The sequence below is a fragment of the Mustela nigripes genome, chromosome 11 (genome assembly GCF_022355385.1).
Source record: "Mustela nigripes isolate SB6536 chromosome 11, MUSNIG.SB6536, whole genome shotgun sequence".
In the NCBI taxonomy this organism is placed as follows: domain Eukaryota; kingdom Metazoa; phylum Chordata; class Mammalia; order Carnivora; family Mustelidae; genus Mustela; species Mustela nigripes.
In genome coordinates, this window is record NC_081567.1 from 38,185,665 (window position 1) to 38,202,108 (window position 16,444).

The window sequence follows — 16,444 nt, forward strand, 5'->3', positions numbered from 1 at the left end:
GGGGTGCTGTGTGAGCACAGCACAGCAGGCGTTGGACCGGGCTCAGAGCCTCTCGGGAACAGGGAGGTGCCTGTGCACGGTGGCCTCAGCCTGGCCCCCGCACTTGGGGTGGGGGCTGGCGCAGCGGGCGCAGGGAGGTCGCAGGGCAGCCAGTGAGGCCAGGTGGGCACTGGAGACTGCCGGCCCGAGGTGGACACCAGCACGTGCCAGAACGAGGGGGAGCTGCTGGTGCCCCGTCTTCCCTGGGGCTGGGTCCTGCCCACGCCAGTTCTAGAAGGCTCTTGACACCACTTCCGACCTGACCCCATCCGCTCTCTGCACAGCCCCCAGACCTGGGGTGTGGGGACAGGCTCTGGACGCACGTCGTCCTCACACACAGCACTATTCAGAGGCCCAAGCCGGGCGCCACGCAGGTCCAGGCAAGGCCGGGCACAGCAGCGAGCTGGGCTCCGTGCGCCTGCTGCCGTGTGGGGGGCCGGGCACCGTGAGGCCGCCTCCTCACGCTCTTAATGACGATAATGCAACGAAAACCTTTATATAAACAGTTTATTTACTCTAAACAGCAACACAGACAAAACGCCATATAAACACAAAGGAAGTGATGCGGAAACGAGACGCCGGCGGCCTTTGGATCTGAGGCTCATAAGCAACACAACCGGGATCTGCGGGGAGCAAGGCGGGAGGGGCCGGCGGGCGGCTGCGTAGCTCTACACGGCGGGAGGCATGCCTGCATCCGCGAGCAAAGGAAACTAGCTCCTCGGGGCTCATCGAAGTATAAAAGTTTATAATTTTACAGCAGTTGAAATACTGACATCAATATTAAAATAAAAGCAAGTTTTACATAACAATCAAAAATACAAAAGACCGAAGGAAGAGACCCTGTATGAAAAACCGGGCAGCTCAGCGCGTCGAGGACTGCGTGCCAGCGGCGGAAATGGAAAATGGCGCCCGCCCCCCCTCCCAGGTGACTAGTAATTGTACAGAGCAACGTCAGATTTGCAAAAATGTTGTAAACAAGTTCTTGCCAAACCAATCCCTTCCTTCTTACGCTGCTGTGTGGTCGCTGCTTATGAAGGCGCGAACTTCTTGGCTTGTGCTCGAACCCTCTTCTCGTACTCCACTCTGTTTTGGCTGAGGAGGAGGTCAAGAGAGAGACAGGTCAGCAGGCGCGGCCCCCTCGGGGCCCGGGGCGTCAAGGGACGCAGAGCAGGCTCAGAGGGCGGCCTCTGATCGGAAAGGCCCCGGGGGCGGCCAGGCGTGTACCGCGCTCTAAGCCGGAAGCAGCTGCTTTCGTTCTGGAGAGAAAGTCCAGATTGCTGGGCACGAATCTTGGCTACAGACGGACGGGACTCCTGCTTCTTTCCCTGTGGGGCCCTGAGGGCCAACGGAAGCTCCGGGGCTGACCTGGGACCCTGCCCAGAGCCCAGGTGCAGTGTGTGCACGTGGGGACACTCGCCTGGGGGTGTGGAGTGCTCCCCGCATGGAAGCTAGGGGGCCCCCCAAGCTGTGCTCTCTCCATGGACGCCTCTCAGGACGCTGCTCCAAGTCACTGTGGCCCAGGCCCCGGGCACGATGGGGCTCTCAGGGTGGAGGGACAAAGGGCCCCCGAGGGGACTTCCCTCAAGGGGCAGCGGGCTCCAGCGAACACACCACAGTGGTAGCCACCTGCCCGGGCCACGGAGAGCTGCGGCATCAAGGCCACAGGACTCCTGTCTGCGGCCCGTTCCAGCCCCAGAGCTCCAGGGCAGGGGCAGCCAGGCCGGCTGTCCACCGCCAGGGGAGCCCCTGTGGCCCGCAGTGGCCAGCGGAGCTGTTCCAACGTACTCTTAAAAGGGACGCTGATGGGAGAAGTCGTGGCAACAAGGGCAGGCCAGGACTGGTGGCGACGCTTCCCGGAGCAGGAAAGATACCCAGCAGCCCCGGGGGAGCGGCCACACACCCCGCCGGGTCTGCTGGTGCACCACAGCTAGCCTCCAGTCCTGCTGCCCCGGCGCTGGGAAGAGACACGAAGAAAGCCGGCTGCTTATGGGGACACTGCGGTGCCTGTGGCCACCATCAGCCACAATGAGCGTCACCCATGACAAAGAGCACACCGGGGGGCGCCTGGGTGGCTCAGTGGGTAAAGCCTCTGCCTTTGGCTCAGGTCATGATCCCAGGGTCCTGGGATCGAGCCCCACATCGGGCTCTCTGCTCGGCGGGGAGCCTGCCTCCCCCTCTGTCACTGTCATTCCACCTGCCTGTGCTCTGTCTCTGACAAATAAGTAATCGTAAAATAAATAAATAAATAAGTGATCTTAAGAAAACAAAAAACAAAAAAACCCTCGCGCACCAGGCCAGCAAGTTCTCGGAAGGCCCGAGACCTCCTCAGCTCTACAGGCCACTTGGTCTGTCACAAGAACGCGGTGCGTCCTGAGTGGCCTCATATGCGAGGCTTAGACCGCCATGTCAGTGCGGACAGATGGCACGGTGACATCGCACAGCACCCGGCTCAGGACCAAGGGAGAGGATGGATCTCCTGAGTCACTGTGAGTGCACACACGCCAACAGGACACGGGACCTGCTGCTGAGCCCCACTGGGACAGGCCCCGGCCCTGGCTGGGCGCATCCTGCTGCTCGCTCCTGGCCAACACTGGGCTGGGCCTAGGACCTGAAACCACTTTGGGGGGACAAATGCAACGCCTGCAACCTGGCACTTCTCTCAGGTGCTCCCCGGACGCGCCACCTGGCAATGTCCAGAGCGGCAGGAGAATGGTCCTGACCTCAGCTTTGACCCTCGGCACTGCTGATTCCAGAAACGTCCCCCAGGAGGAACATGCCCCAGCCTCTCCCCTATGTTAGCCCCATCGGTCCCAGCTTTCCAAATGTGGAGCAGCAGGGGGCCAGAGTCCCCTCCCTGGCATAAGGCCCCTAACCTGGGCCAGCCTAAGAGGCTGGCGGACATGGCCAGGGGACCCAGGATCCACAACCGTGGGGCCTCTGCTCAAGCACAGGGCTCTCTCTGCGGCTGACTGGCCCAGGCCTGGGAATCTATCCTGGTCACTGCCTCCCTCAGCGCAGGCGGTGGGCAACACAGTACCACGCAGGGAAGGGCTGGGGCGAGGAGTGAACTCCTGACATCTGGTGGGGACAGCATGGCAGCTAGGTGACCCAGATCAAGCCAGGAGTACCGCTCCCCTATGGCCCACATCTAGGCCTGGGAGGAGCAGCAAGATGGAAACGGCGGGAGCTGTGGGGCCCCTGGGGAACCACGATACTGAACATGCCTCCTTTGGTGCCCACACCCGGGGGCCTTGCCCTCTGAGCTGCACTGGGGTTCACCGAGGCACCTGGTTTGCCTGGCCACAGCTTATCAGGGACAAAGTAGCCAATGGGAGCCTATGTCATCCAACTTCCGTCTCCTGACCGCCCCCCCAACCCTTAACCAACAGTGCTGTGGCGATACTGGCCCTGGTCACCTGTTCTTGCTCACCACAGGCCCTTTGCACATGGACTTCCCACTGCCTACAGGGCCTGCCTGCTTGCTTCCCGGCCTCAGACGCTTCCGTGCCCACCTCACTCGGTCTCCTGGTCACTGGTCGAGTCTCAGGGCCATGCAAGAAGGCCAATGGGAGTGGCAGCCTGGGCCAGACTTCTAGGGAAGCGTGTACAAGCCAACAAGCCAAGCCACGGCAAGGGCGGCCGGACCAGTACTTACCAGTAAATCGTGTAGGCCTCTGCTTGAGCTGGGTCCTGGATATTTGGTTCATTTAGAAGTTCCTGTATTCCTAACAAGATCTGTTTAAGAAATAAAGAAAACACAGAGCTCAGCGGTTAAAAAACCAAGCTTTCCTAGAACACTGGCCCCGGCTTCAGAGCAAGACCACCGTCCTCTGGCCCCACAGAAAGGCTGAGGCTGGCCCCCTGCACCTCGTACCTGCTTAATTGTGATGGCTGGCCTCCAGTCCTTGTCCTCCTCAAGGATGGACAGGCACACCGTGCCCGAAGGGTACACGTTCGGGTGAAACAGTGGTGGCTCAAATTTACCTGCGGCAGAGAGAGGAAGGAAACACGTTTCTGTGGCGGCTGCTGTCCCCTCCCCTGCATTGGGTGCCTTGCTGGCCAGCAGGCTTGCGGTTCAGAATGGGGGCTGTGAGGTGGCAGTGTGGGCAGGGCGCACAGTTCCCAGACTCAGGGGCGAAGCCATGTGTTTGCCTAGGTCCCCGGCCCTAGTCACCCTCACCCACCTCCCAAAGCCAGCCCAGATGTGGGAAGGAGGGCAGCTGTAGCAATGAGACAGTCCTGGGGGCACAGTGGAGGGCAGGAACTGAGACCCTTCCAAACAAGTGGCCATTTTCAGAGCAAATCACCCTGCTTTGAAGAGAGGCCTGTAGGACCTCACACTATACCCCTCCACATTTTTTAAAACACAAAAACTAAAACAAAACAAAACAAAAAAACCACATGGGAAACTGTAAAATGTATAAGAACAAGAACTGCCTTGAATCCACCCTGGGAAGGTCCCACCGCTAAGGTCTGAGGCCATTTCTCTTCATGTGGGCGCCCTCCCCCTCCCCCCCGTACTTACATTCACCCAGAAAAGCACGAAGGAGGCAGAGCAGCTGGAGGATCCCAAAACGACAGACCGCTGGAGCCGCCCCGAGCTGCTCTTCGCCCCCAACACGCGAGCAGCACCCCGGCGGGGACTCCTCAGATGCAGGCGCTGTGGCAAGTGTCCCCCCACACCCCACCCCGGAGCCACCTCTGCTCGCACCCGGCCGCCGTAGACAAAGCCGTGAGCAGGCGTTGTGTGTCCGTCCTGAAAAGGAGGCAGTGCCCGTGTGCAGCTTCCGTGAGCCCAGCAGAGCCAGCCAGGCCCCGTGGAGCTCTGCCGTCCCCCTAAGGAGCGGCAGCCGCCTCCTGCGACTCGGGCCGGTGCTGCCCTGGAGACCCCAGGGGCGAGTGCCACACACAGTGCTCTTTTCAAAACACCCATCAAGTCTTGTCCGTTTGCCAGTGGGGCCATCCCGACTCGCCGAGCGCCACGCACATTCTGGCCACAAGCCCCATCTGGTGGGCCTTGCAGGAACCTTCTTCCGTGCCGTGGATGCCTTTTCGCTCTTCCTCTGGGCCCTCCAGTGAGCACAACCCCTGGTCTGCGTCTCATCTGAGGGGCGGGTCTGCTGTGTTACCGAGGAAAGCGCACGGTCGAGGGAGCAGCCGCTTCCCCTGAAGTCCTGACCCCAATTCTGGTCCCCGCTGGCTCCCTCTGCCTGGAGAGGTCCCCGCCCCGAGGTGTCACAGGGCCCACCGCTGACTCCCACGAGGACTCCGGGTCCAACTGCGTGTCATCGCGTCGGGTCCTCCCCTCCGGTGGCTGTGGGTCAGCCCCCACTGCCCACCATGGGCTCGTCCACGGACCCTGGGGCTGCCTCCGGCTTCCGGCAAGCACACGTGCGTCTGGATAATCACCTGGTTAGCGCAGCTGGTGCCCGGGCAGGCCCAAGCCCGGCTCCAGCAGACACGGCGCAGACACAGCGCAGACACAGCAGGTGGCGGGCTCCGACTAATCGGCCCTTTCCACCCTGGCCACACGTGGCTTGCAAATGTCCGGTGACAGAGCTGGGCACCTTCCTTCTCTCTGCAGGTTGGCAGGCTCTCTGCCTTTTCCTCACTGACCGCGTGCGTGCCCTTCAGGTACTCAGGGTACGTGCTCAGGATCACCTGGAACCTTCACCACACCCCACTCTGCCGCTGTCCCCGGGGAAGGCCTGCTCTAGGCGTCTTGCAATCCGCTTGCGGGCTGCTCCACCCCCAGGGGGCGCCCTGTGTCACTGCTCAAAGTTTAAGGGACCCAAGGAATGGAGGTGCCACCTCCTACCCACCCCCTTCCTCTCAGAGCCCTAAGGCTCCACCTCTGCGTGGGGCATCCAGATCTCTCCCGGAGGCTGATTCCCTCCTCCTTCTGCTATGATGCTCCATGGTCTGTTACTTAGGGCACCCTCTCCCCACACCTCTTGCTCCTTCCGTCAAGAACTGAGCCACCCTGCGTGTGGCGGCTCTGCTCCGCGGGCCTGCGTCTCCCATCACCGGGTCCCCGCGGCTGGGGCATCGAGGTCCCATCTTGCCCATCCCGCTGTCAAGGCCGGGTACCCGCTCCTGACGGGCCTCTGCCTGGGCCTCACAACCACCCCCGGCACTCTGAGGGCCAAGCCACTCTCCACCCTCTGCGCCTCTACCTGCCAGGGTCCCCGTGGCCACTGCCACACAAATGTGCTTAGACTGTACCTGGGATCACACGTGCCCCACAGACAGGCTTTGAGACAACAGACACCCTCACAGCACTGGGGCTTCCCATCCATCCGGGGAACCCAGGTCCTTGTGTCGGAACCTGTCCTTGGCTTCTGTGTTGTGATCCTGACCCTCCAGTCTGGAGGTATGAACTCTGGGTGGATTCACTCCTGTGTCTGAGGCTACTGTTGCACCTGGTTGGAACGCTTCACTTGTAGCAACTCCAGGAAAACAGGTTTTTGCACGTTAACCTCTCATCCCACAACCTTCACAAGCCAGCGCTGGGAAGAAGGCTTGCAGCCCGTCTCCCTTTCATGCTCTTTTGCGGGCATTTTTCTCTTCCTTGTTGCATTTGCTCAAACTTCCATATTGAACAGAATTGAGAAAAGCAACTAAAATGTATCTCATTTTTCAGTGAAGGCAGTCATTTGAAGGGACAGCTGCACGTGATGAAAGTATCCGAACAGCAGAGAATCACCCCGAACAGTCTCCATCCCAGTGGTTACCCCGCTAATCATTGATTTCTCAAGTTCTTCTGGTACATGCCCTCATAATGGAAAACGTACTTCTATCTTCTGAATAAATAACTGCAGGGTAAACGTTTACACATGGCCTGGCCTTGCCATGGGCTGTGCACACACGGAGACACGTGTTCACTGCCTAACTGACCGACCACGGACAGGGCTGGGGGAACCTCTGGCCACAAAGCAGGAGGGACTTGCAGGCCCTCACTGCCACAGTTCTGCCACAGTGCACAGCACTGTGTGAGGCACCGCGGTCTGCCCGGGCTGCACACACAAAACTGTTACCAGCAAGGAGAGTGACACTGAGTGAGGGACACAAAGCTGTCTGGGTGGGGAGGCCCTGGACTGTGGTCCTTCACATGCCCATCCCTGCCGGGGCTGGAGGTGGTGGCACCTTCTCCCCAGGAGGCACAAAGAGCCCGGGAGCCTCCCAGTGATCACAGCCAGAATCTGTGACCCAGCCCACTGTGTGTGCCTCCCAGCCCAGGGGGCTCGAATGAGCTCCGATCCACAGCCAGGCTCAGGGACAGGAGTCCCCAGAGTCGCCCCCCCAAGAACACAGGACCGCAGATCTCTGCTGGAACGTGCCGGAGCAGAGTGACTCTGGCAGACTTCGCTCTACTCACATTTTGGGGGTGAGGATGGGTAATCGTCTTTGAAAAGCATCCGGAGCTTAAACAAGCCTCCTTCCCAGGGAGTCTGTTGGGAAACGAAGCAGCGGTTAGGAGCGTGGCAGGCTGAGCTCAGAAAAGCCGGCGTTTGCAGCCCGTCCCCCAGCACCATCCCAACAGGGAGGTGGACTCCTAAACTGGCCCAAAGACCAGCTGCCCCCATGACAGAGCTGTAAGTGTCTTCATGGCCCCCAAGGGGGCCTGGAAAGAGCCCTTCTTGGGGAGGAGTGGGGCTGAGGTTGGACTTCTAGAAAGATAGCAGGGACTTGGCAGCCCCTATGACCCCAGGACTGGGGGGAGTGGGTCGTGGTCAGATCTCCATCTAAGCAGCTGCATCGAGGCCCCTCCCACCAGCTCTGTGACCCCACAGCCCTCCGCAGCCTCCTCTGGGAGGAAGACGGCCACCCCCGCTGCAGCCTCAGACAAGGGGCGGAGAATGGTCACAGTACAGGCAGAGGCGCAGGCTGGCCGCCGAACCCAGACCCAGACCCCGTCACCACGCAAAGCCATGTCCTACCCCCACCGGCTTCACAGAGGAAGAGGAGGCTCCTGGACGGTCACCACGAATCACAGGAGAAAGAAAACAGGCGACAAGGCCTTGGGAACAATGGGGACACCTCAGGGGCTTCCTCTTCCCTTTGGGGTCATCCCGGAAAAGCTGGACACAGGGTTGTGGGAGATCCTCACTCCCATATGCTTCCAGCATGCTGGTTCCCAACGGCCCTGGCACGCTCAGGCTGCACAAAGCTTTCCCAGGTGGCCCACGGGGAACGTCTGCATCTGAGCAGCAGTAGCTGGCCCGGGGGCCAGCTTAAAGACCGCCGGGACCAGCATCATGAGCTTGGGGCTGAAGGACAAGCGTGAAGGCCCTCAAAGCTCCTCTTGCCCCAGAAATGAAGCACATTCTGGCCCCCAGGCTTGGTGGAGGTGTGGCATCCACCCCTCTCCACAGCCTGGCTCCCCTTTCTCAATTACAAGTGCCCATGGGGCGGGGCTGGGGGCGTCACAGGTCACCCTATCCCTGCCCCCCCAGGGGGATGGGGCCAGGGCCTGTGGGGCCAACACGGGCAGGCTGGCCGTAGGTAAGAGCAGCTCCGGTAAGAACAGCCTCTCTTACCCCTTTCTTCCCCGGAATGGCGCACTCCCAGTTCATGAGGTTCATCGTGCCGTCGGGATTCTTTGTCGGGACGGCCACAAAGCCCTGAGAGAAGACAAGCACACAGGCACATCAGTGCCACGAATCCCAGCTCGCCCGCTCGCAGAACCGTCCTGTGACCCCAGCGGGCGCTCTGCACAGCGTGTGACAGGCCCGAGCGGAAAGGGGACTTCCCGGTTTCCACAAGGGGAATCGAGTTCACTCTGCTGCGTGCAGAAATAAAGCTTTCCTTACAAACGGGTGGTCCTTCCTCCAGGCTTTCCGCTCCTGGGCGAGTCTGCTGAGGGCGATCCCCGACATGTTCAAAGTCCCTGGAAGAGACCAGACAGAGCAAGCAGTTAATTGAGGCAGCCCTCAGGCTCCCCGCCGCCCCCAGGGCCTCAAGGCACACACCGTGGGCACAGCGAGGCCGGGGTGCAGGAAGGCCGAGGCGCAGGCCTGGGGCCACACGGCTGTCAGGTGCTGTGCAGGGAGAGCCCGCCAGCACTCCTGGCAGATGCCTGTACCCTCGCCCTGCTCTCCTGTGTCCCAGGGTGGCGGGCTAGAGCAACAGGGATCCCGAGCTCACTGTCATACTCCTCACTGTCAGACTCTGCAGGAAACGCAAGGACAAGGTGAGGCTGTCCACAGCACCGCCTGACAACGGGGAGGGGGCCGTGGGTGTGGCAGGGTGCTCTCCTTTGCCAGTGGAGATGCAGGCGGGGTGCCATCAGGCCCCAGCTTAGAATTTAAATTCAGGTCTGGCCAGGAGAATAATCCTTGTTCTTAAAAGCAATGGAGTAGAAAAGCGCCCCAGGGCGGACAGCTGTCCAAGAGCATCACAGACAAGTCCCTAGACCACACCCAGCCCACAGCACCCAAGAGACCTACCTCTCACCGCGGCCCCCAGCACTGTCCTCTGTCCCCTCCACTTTTGCATCCCACAGCACCCCCATCCCCTGGCGGGTCAAGGCCTGTCTGCCATTCACTTCAGGAGAGTCAGCAGAAGGTTGGTGTGGCAGCAGGGAGCACCCAGGAAGGCCAGAAGACACCCCGGCAGGCCTGCAGGCAGGTCAGCCCACAGCCCGCCTGCTGTGTCCACCTGTCCTGGGAGTGGGCACGGGAGTGGAGTGGGGGGGAGGGCGGCTCAAAGACCTGCCGTTCCTCGAGGGCCTCCAGACCATCCCCACCCCCACCCCAGCCCAGAGTCCCCCGTGCACAGCCCCGCACAACCTGCAGCTCAAGCGGACTGTCTAGGCCGCTGCTTCCCTAGCGGGGCCCAACAGGCCAGCGCCCCCAGCTGCCCTCAGAGAGTCTGACCCGAGGTCCCTCTGGTGGTCCTCAAAGTCCACGGAAACGCTGGAGATACCCAGAACCCAGCACTTCCCTTAGACAAAGCTTGACAAGAGGAAGAAGGTGTCTCCTGGAAGAGAACACCGACCCTTCGGGCTTCTACAGAAGGCGGGTAACAGGTCCTTCCGCTCTTTCGGGGGAAGAGGTGCAACACCCCACGTGCCTGAGTGCGACACAGGGTTCTGCACACCACGAGGGCTCTCAGCCAGACTCAGAAGGACAACCTCCCAGCCATGCTTCCTGGCTCAGGCTCAACTACCTGTCCCTAGCCAGGCTCATCACAGACCTAGGAACAACCAGAAGAGAAACCCAGAAAGCAAGGTTCCGGCTAAGCAGGGAACCTCAACTCGAAGCCAGCTAGGGCCCCCCCGCCCTTCCTGTTAGCCACTCCTGTGCAGCAGCCCCCAGCCCAGCTCAGGCTGACCTTTGACTGCCCCCGAGCCCTCCGATCCACATCACACTCTTCGCTCCGGCCCCCGCTGCTCCCCCGCAGTTACCCCACTCCCAGTCTCTGAGCGACACACACCCTGGCCAGGGCCCACACCGTTGTGCAGCAGGAGTGAGGCCAACAGCTCAACAGAGACCAGCCCTAGACTCTCCAAGTGGGGTCCTGGGTGCTTGTCAGAAATGTATATCCTCCAGGTCCCTGGGGCCCTCAGTCAGGAACTCTGGGTAGGGCCCAGTGCTCAGGGTTTAGGAGGCTCTTGGACAATTCTTTTCCCAAGAAGTAAGTTAAGTGGGACGAGGGGTCTGGGAATGGCCGTCCCAGAGAGCCACCGCAGTCCCCGGTGTCCTGCAAGAGCCCAGGTCTCAGGAAGTGGGTTGAGTCACGACAAAGCGCCAGACCAGCTAGACGCCAACCCATTTCAAAAAACGTGTACTGAGATTATAACACGAAAAAATCACAGGTCTCCACTCATGATGCATGGCCGTAAGGATGATGGAACAGATCTGACCCCAGAACACACCTTGTAACAAATGCCCAACCTTACTGGACCTCAAAATTATGTACAAACTAGACACCGCCATGCTAGGACCAAAAAAGACCTCCAATTCAGCACCACAAAATCCCAGCATTCTGGTCTGCACCCTTTGTCCCCATCCCTGTGCAGACCAGACCACCAGGAACATGACGCCATGGGTGTCTGGGACCCCCCTTGCACACACCTGCCCAGATCTCCTTCACAGCACAGCACCCCTGTCTGGAGTATCTATCCGGGCAGAAGCGGGGCCCAGGGTGCATGTCCTCTGGTCAGATGCAGGCAATAATGACCCTGAGACTGAAAATCCAGGCAATAATGACCCTGAGACTGAAAATCCTTCACCTCCACGTGTTTCTCAAACTCTTGCCCCAACAACGACCCCAGGGTCAGCAGAGACGCCCTTCCCTGCAAGAGACTCGAGGAAAAGGCACACTCTTGTCCCTGGCGCTTGGCAACACTCCCCCGGGCCCCCCAAGCAGACAGCACAAGTTGGCAGGTCGCTTCTGCCAAATCAGCCGGCACAGAGGTTTGGTGCCCAAACACAAGACTGACAAGCACTTCTTTTAAGTGAGATGCAAGGTCCCTGCGAATTTGAGCTCAGCCAGGAATCAAAACAGGTTCCTGAAACCCCAGGCCCGCCCAAGCGATCCTGAGTACGTCTGCTTGCTGACCCTGTGTCACAACCCTGCTGCAGGCCACCTCCTCTGCCCTGAAGACCAGACAGATCCTAGATCCTAGCTGTGTGAGCTGTCCCACCTTGTGGGAGGTAATGAGGGGTGGTGCCGTAAGAGCTCCTGCAGCCCCCTCCTCAGGGGTGCCGATGGACCAGATGGGGCGCCAAAGCAGGTTTCTGCCATCAGGGCGAAGAGCCACAGGTGCACAGCTGCCTGGTCTCAGTCTCAAGTAGAGACCTGGTCTCTAAAACATGCTTCCACTCCCACCGGCCTCCCGCTGTCTGCAACAAAGCAGCCCATTTGTTACATTTTAACTACAACACAGAAGGGCTCATTCAGGATCCCACCGAAAACCCAAGCTAACAGACCTGCACTTAGGGAGCAGGTAATGCAGGTACAGGTTAACCAGACACTGCAGAACAGCAGGGGCGAGATGAAGACTGTCTCTGAACCACAGGCAGAGTGGGAGGTCTGCCCTCCAACCTCCCTCCACCGCTCCCACACTGGGATGTACTAGAAGATGCTCTCCTCCAATCCTGCCCTGCTCCCCGAGGGCAAGAACCCTAGAGCCACTTCCTGGCTGCCCAAGTGCCCGCAAGTCTCTTCTCTCCCCCTTCCTCATGCTTCTCAGTCTGTAAAATGGGTGAAAGCCCCTAAAACAGGCCACAAACAATGCAGAGAAAGTGGGGGTTCATCTCCCTTTCTCTGGGAAGAGAAGAAAGTGGAGATGCACCCCCACTTTCTGTGAAGTCGGTTCTCTACCCAAAGGCCGTTCCCTGAACAGCAAGAAATATTCAGGCTCCAGACCCCAGACAGCAACAAGTAGAAAGCCAGCTGTGCAGACCCAAGAACTGAGGATATTCCCGCACTACACCCAGCGAGCCAGCCACGGCCGCGATCCGGAGCCACCGTGCCCGCCCCTCCTTCTGCTCTCGGAGCTACCAAGTCCGCCCTCCGTTCAGCCCGCACAGAGCGACCTCCTGGAAGCCCCCCTGCAGCGCTCCGTTCGGGTCCCACCAAGCGCGAGCGGCGCGCTTCAAAAGCAGGAGAAAACTCGGACGGCTCCGCTCTCCAGACCCCCGCCAGGCCCGCCGGCGCGGCCGCACTCCGCCACTTGGAGCTCCTCCTGCCGTGCACGCTCTCCCCGGCTGGCAAGCGCCACAGGTCTGTGTGCAGACCGTGACCCCGGAAACGAATTTCCCTGGGGCGGAGGAGAACCGCGGCGGCGGGGCGGCCCAGGCTCGCGTCCCTGTCAACAGCGGCCACTGCCAGCAGCAGCTCGGGGACGCCGCCGCGCGCGCGCCAGGGGGCCGTTCTCCCCGCTCCCGAACGGGCGCGCGGCGGGGGCTCGAAGGGCCGGCCGGCCGCGACCCCAGCCAGGCCCGGCGGGGGCGGGGGCGGGCCCGAGGCCGGTGGGACCCGGGACGCGGTGTGGGGGGGTAAGCCGCACGGCCGCGGCTCCCAGGCGGACCTGACCCCAGGGCGCGGGGACCCTGCCCGGAGCCGGGGTGCGCGGGGCAGGCCGGGCCGGGGGTCGGGAGTGAGGAGGCGCCCGCCCGGCCCGGGCCCGACGGCGGCCGAGGCCCCGGCGCCCCGAGGCCGGCCCCCGCCCGCGCCTCCCGCCGCCCACCCGCGCCCCCCGCGCTCACCTCGGGCGGCCGCGGCCCGGCGAGCGAGGCGGACGAGGCGGCGGCGGCGGCGGCGGCGGCGCTCCCTTTGTCTCGGGACTTCCCTCCCGAGCCCGCTCCGCGCGCAGCCCGAGCGCTCCGAGGACCCCGGCGGGCGGGGCGGGGCGGGGCCTGCGAGGACTGCCCGTCGCGCGCCTGCCCCGCAAGCCGCCGGCACCGCCCCCGCGACCCCCGCCGCCTGCGCCCCCGCGCGCCGCCCGCCGCCCGCGCCCTGTCGCCGCGGACCCGCGCTCCGGGACCGGCTTGGGAGCCTGGTCCGGGTGCGACTTTCCAGTCAGGCGGCGCTGCGGACACCTGCGCCCTTAAAGGAGCCGCGTCCCCGATTGGAGGGAGCGTCGGCAAACTCCCCCTCGTGATGCGTGCGTCCACTCGAGGACACGCCGGCGGGCAGCAGGGGCAGAGGGAGGCCGAGATCTCCAAGGGCTCCCCGGATGCCGCGCGGGCAGCTCTTCGGGCACGGGTCCCGGAGGTCTCCTTGGGGCTGGGGGTAGGGGCCGGGGGGAAAAGACCACTGAGGCCTAAGGATCCCCTGAAGCGTCGCAGCACGGTGACGGTCCCCGGAGCACGGCGGCCTGTGAAGCCCCTTGCTATTGGCCGGTTCGGGGCCCTGGGCGGGGCGTCCGTCGAAGCCGCCCAATGAGTTGACCCGGTACAAGAGGCCGAGTCGCGACCCGACCGACGGGAGGAGAAGAGCGGACGCTCCCTAACCCGGGGCTGGCCGGGGGGTGGGGGCGGGGCGCCAGGGCTGCAGGCGGGTGGGGGAGGGGAGAGGAGAGGATGGGCGGGCTGTCCCGTAGCGAATACTGGCCCCTCCCGGCCTCTCCGGGCGCCTCCCCGTCGGGCGCACCTCGCTGCCCAAACTCCAGCCCCCGGTGCGGGAGCAGGCGCCTTCCAAGGTCAGCCTGCTCCGCCCGTGGACGCCTTGGGGTTAGGCGTTGGTAGGTGTCCCCCCTCCCCCAATCCGAGCAGCGGCGGGTGGAGGGCATCGCGCACTCAGGCTACACGGCGTGGAGTGGGGGGCGCTGGACTGCCGAAGCAACTCGCATCCATTCACTCCTTTTCCTCCGTTTCTCCTCCCTCCTCTCCCCAGAGACCCTAGTTGGAACTGCTGAGGCTGCGGGCTTCTCCAGCGTTAGGAACCATAGGTTGGTCCGGCGTCCAGCGGCCGCTCAGGGCATGCATTCCGTGGGCTCCCGGCCGTCCTGTTTCTTGGGGGAATAAAACGACGGCGTCTCACCAGTCTCGAGATGGGGGGAGGGGCTTCTGCCTAGGATACGTCCCGGTCAGCAGTGGTCCACAGAGCTTGGCTATAGTGACCTCGGTCCCAGGTGACAAAGGCCAGAGGGCCTGAGCAGAATGTGGGCGTTTCAGGTCTCTGTCAGCCTCTGACCTCCAGAGGGGCTGCGCGCTCTGGGATCCCCGCAGTAACCCAGCATGGGCCTGGCTTGGGGATGCTGCTGCCTTGGCCCCTCCCTTGCCAGGCAGCTGCTGCTCTCCACCTCAGGGGGCCGGGCCCATGGGGGCTTATCTGAGACACCTGTTCTCTGGGGCCCCAGCCCAGATTCCCCAGCAGTGGTCCTGGGAGTGAGAGGGTGTGTTTTAACAGGAACCCCAGGTGAGCCTGCTGTGCGGCACATGGCTGGGGACGACTCTTTAATAAGCTGGCTTCCTGCCCGGGGCATGGGCTTCAGTCCCAGCTCTTCCCTGCAGATGCCAGCGGGTTTGCACAGGGCTTTGTGGGGGACAAGGGCTGTGTGGGGAAGGCACCCGACATACGGCAGTGGCCACTAAGAGGTGATGGGCACTGCTGGAGGACAGAGAGAACCAGGGGCTTACGTGGGCTCCGCGCAGATGGGGCAGAGAGGGAGCAGGGCAGGCCACGTAGGGGGGACCTAGGGGGTAACAAGGGATGTAGTTTGGGGAGGCCGACCAATGCGCATGGCCTGGGTCTGACCCCATGGGCCTTGGGGAGCCTTGGGGTTAGGGAGAAGGAAAACTAAGACCAGGACCTGTCCATATGTGTGGCAAGGGGATACCTGGAGATGGGGAGGTGTGGCCCCTTGACCGTGGCTGCCAAGTCCCAACCGCAGTCACGCAGCTAAGGAACAGGAAGGACTGTCCTTGTAGGGGAAAGTGGCCTTCGTGCTGGGAAGAGAGTCAAGACTGCTGGAGGAGATAAGCTGGATGATAGGCTGGAGGGCAGGGGGTGAGCAGAAGGCTACCCCCCACCTGGCACCCTCAGCCCAAAGCCTCCTTGAGCTCCCACCTCGGCACACACATGCACGGCGATGGCCTCCTGGCTGTCCCTTCATTGGTCAGCTCATGCTCATGTATCCAGCACCGACTTTGGCCTTGAAGAAGCACAAGGGCATGGTGTAGACTGGGCCACACGGCACGGCACGCAGGGAACAATGGGGTGGCCTCTAGGACCTGAGGATGCTGCCCCATGACAGCCAGCAAGAAAGTGAGGACCTCAGGCTTTCAGTCGATGGGGGCGGGGGGAGGCTGAACGCTGCCAACCACCAGAGAGTTTGCAGGAAGGCCTGGAGCCTCAGATGAGGGCCGGAGACTCTGAGCAGGGGCCTCACTGAGTCTGGACTCCTCATGTACAGAAAATGAAATAACAAGGGCCTTGTTTAAAGCCACAAGGCATTCGGGGCCTTGTCACGCAGCTAAGGAACATGCCTGGTTCAGACAGCATGGTCGGGGAGGTCTCTGAAGGAGGATCAGGCCCCAGCTGTGGGGAGGCTGGGGGAGATCCTGGCAGAAGGACTAGGAGGGAAAGGCCCCTGTGGCTGGGGGCTGGGTGAGGGGGCTGGGCAGCAGGGATGAGGTTGGGCCGGGCACTTGGACGGGACGTCATGTGACAGTTCCAGGGTGCTGGGGACTCTGCTGTGTGTTCTAAGCGCTGCAGTTTCAGTGGGAGAGATGCGACTGGCCTGGGCCCAGTTCCCTGGATACAAAGGAGAAACTAAGGCTTGGACAGAGTGAGGGCTTTGTCCAGAGTCAGTGAGGGTAAGACCCAGACGAGGGAGGAAGCCAGCCTGCCGCGGCAGGTCTGACACCCACCCCACAAGGAGGGGTGGTGTCCCTGGGAGCTGCCTGGAGAAGGGGCAGGACCCTCTGCTCCCCTGGGTGCCCACTGGAGG

General features: G+C 62.1%; 1 protein-coding gene across 2 annotated transcripts; it reads right to left on the minus strand.

Moving 5' to 3' along the window:
- Nucleotides 1-528: 528 nt before the first annotated feature.
- On the minus strand, nt 529-13,401 carry UBE2I (ubiquitin conjugating enzyme E2 I). 2 transcript variants are annotated; one of them, XM_059415753.1, is made up of 7 exons: nt 13,257-13,401; nt 8,853-8,929; nt 8,580-8,663; nt 7,418-7,490; nt 3,914-4,023; nt 3,695-3,774; nt 529-1,131 (listed from the first exon to the last, which is right to left on the minus strand). In XM_059415753.1, exons 2-7 carry the CDS (start codon nt 8,916-8,918, stop codon nt 1,068-1,070), a joined length of 477 nt encoding a protein of 158 aa, XP_059271736.1. In that variant the 5' UTR covers nt 8,919-8,929; nt 13,257-13,401; the 3' UTR covers nt 529-1,067. The 2 variants fall into 2 exon arrangements, with proteins under 2 accessions (XP_059271736.1, XP_059271735.1); XM_059415752.1 differs by lacking the exon at nt 13,257-13,401 and adding an exon at nt 9,012-9,203.
- Nucleotides 13,402-16,444: the final 3,043 nt, after the last annotated feature.

Coding starts and splice junctions, on each gene's coding strand:
- UBE2I (XM_059415753.1), bottom strand. CDS start 8,918: ATGTCGGGGATCGCCCTCAGCAGACTCGCCCAGGAGCGGAAAGCCTGG. Junction 7,491..8,579: donor CCATTCCGGGGAAGAAAGGG/GTAAGAGAGGCT, acceptor GTTTCCCAACAG/ACTCCCTGGGAAGGAGGCTT. Junction 4,024..7,417: donor CCCATCCTCACCCCCAAAAT/GTGAGTAGAGCG, acceptor TCTCTGCCGCAG/GTAAATTTGAGCCACCACTG.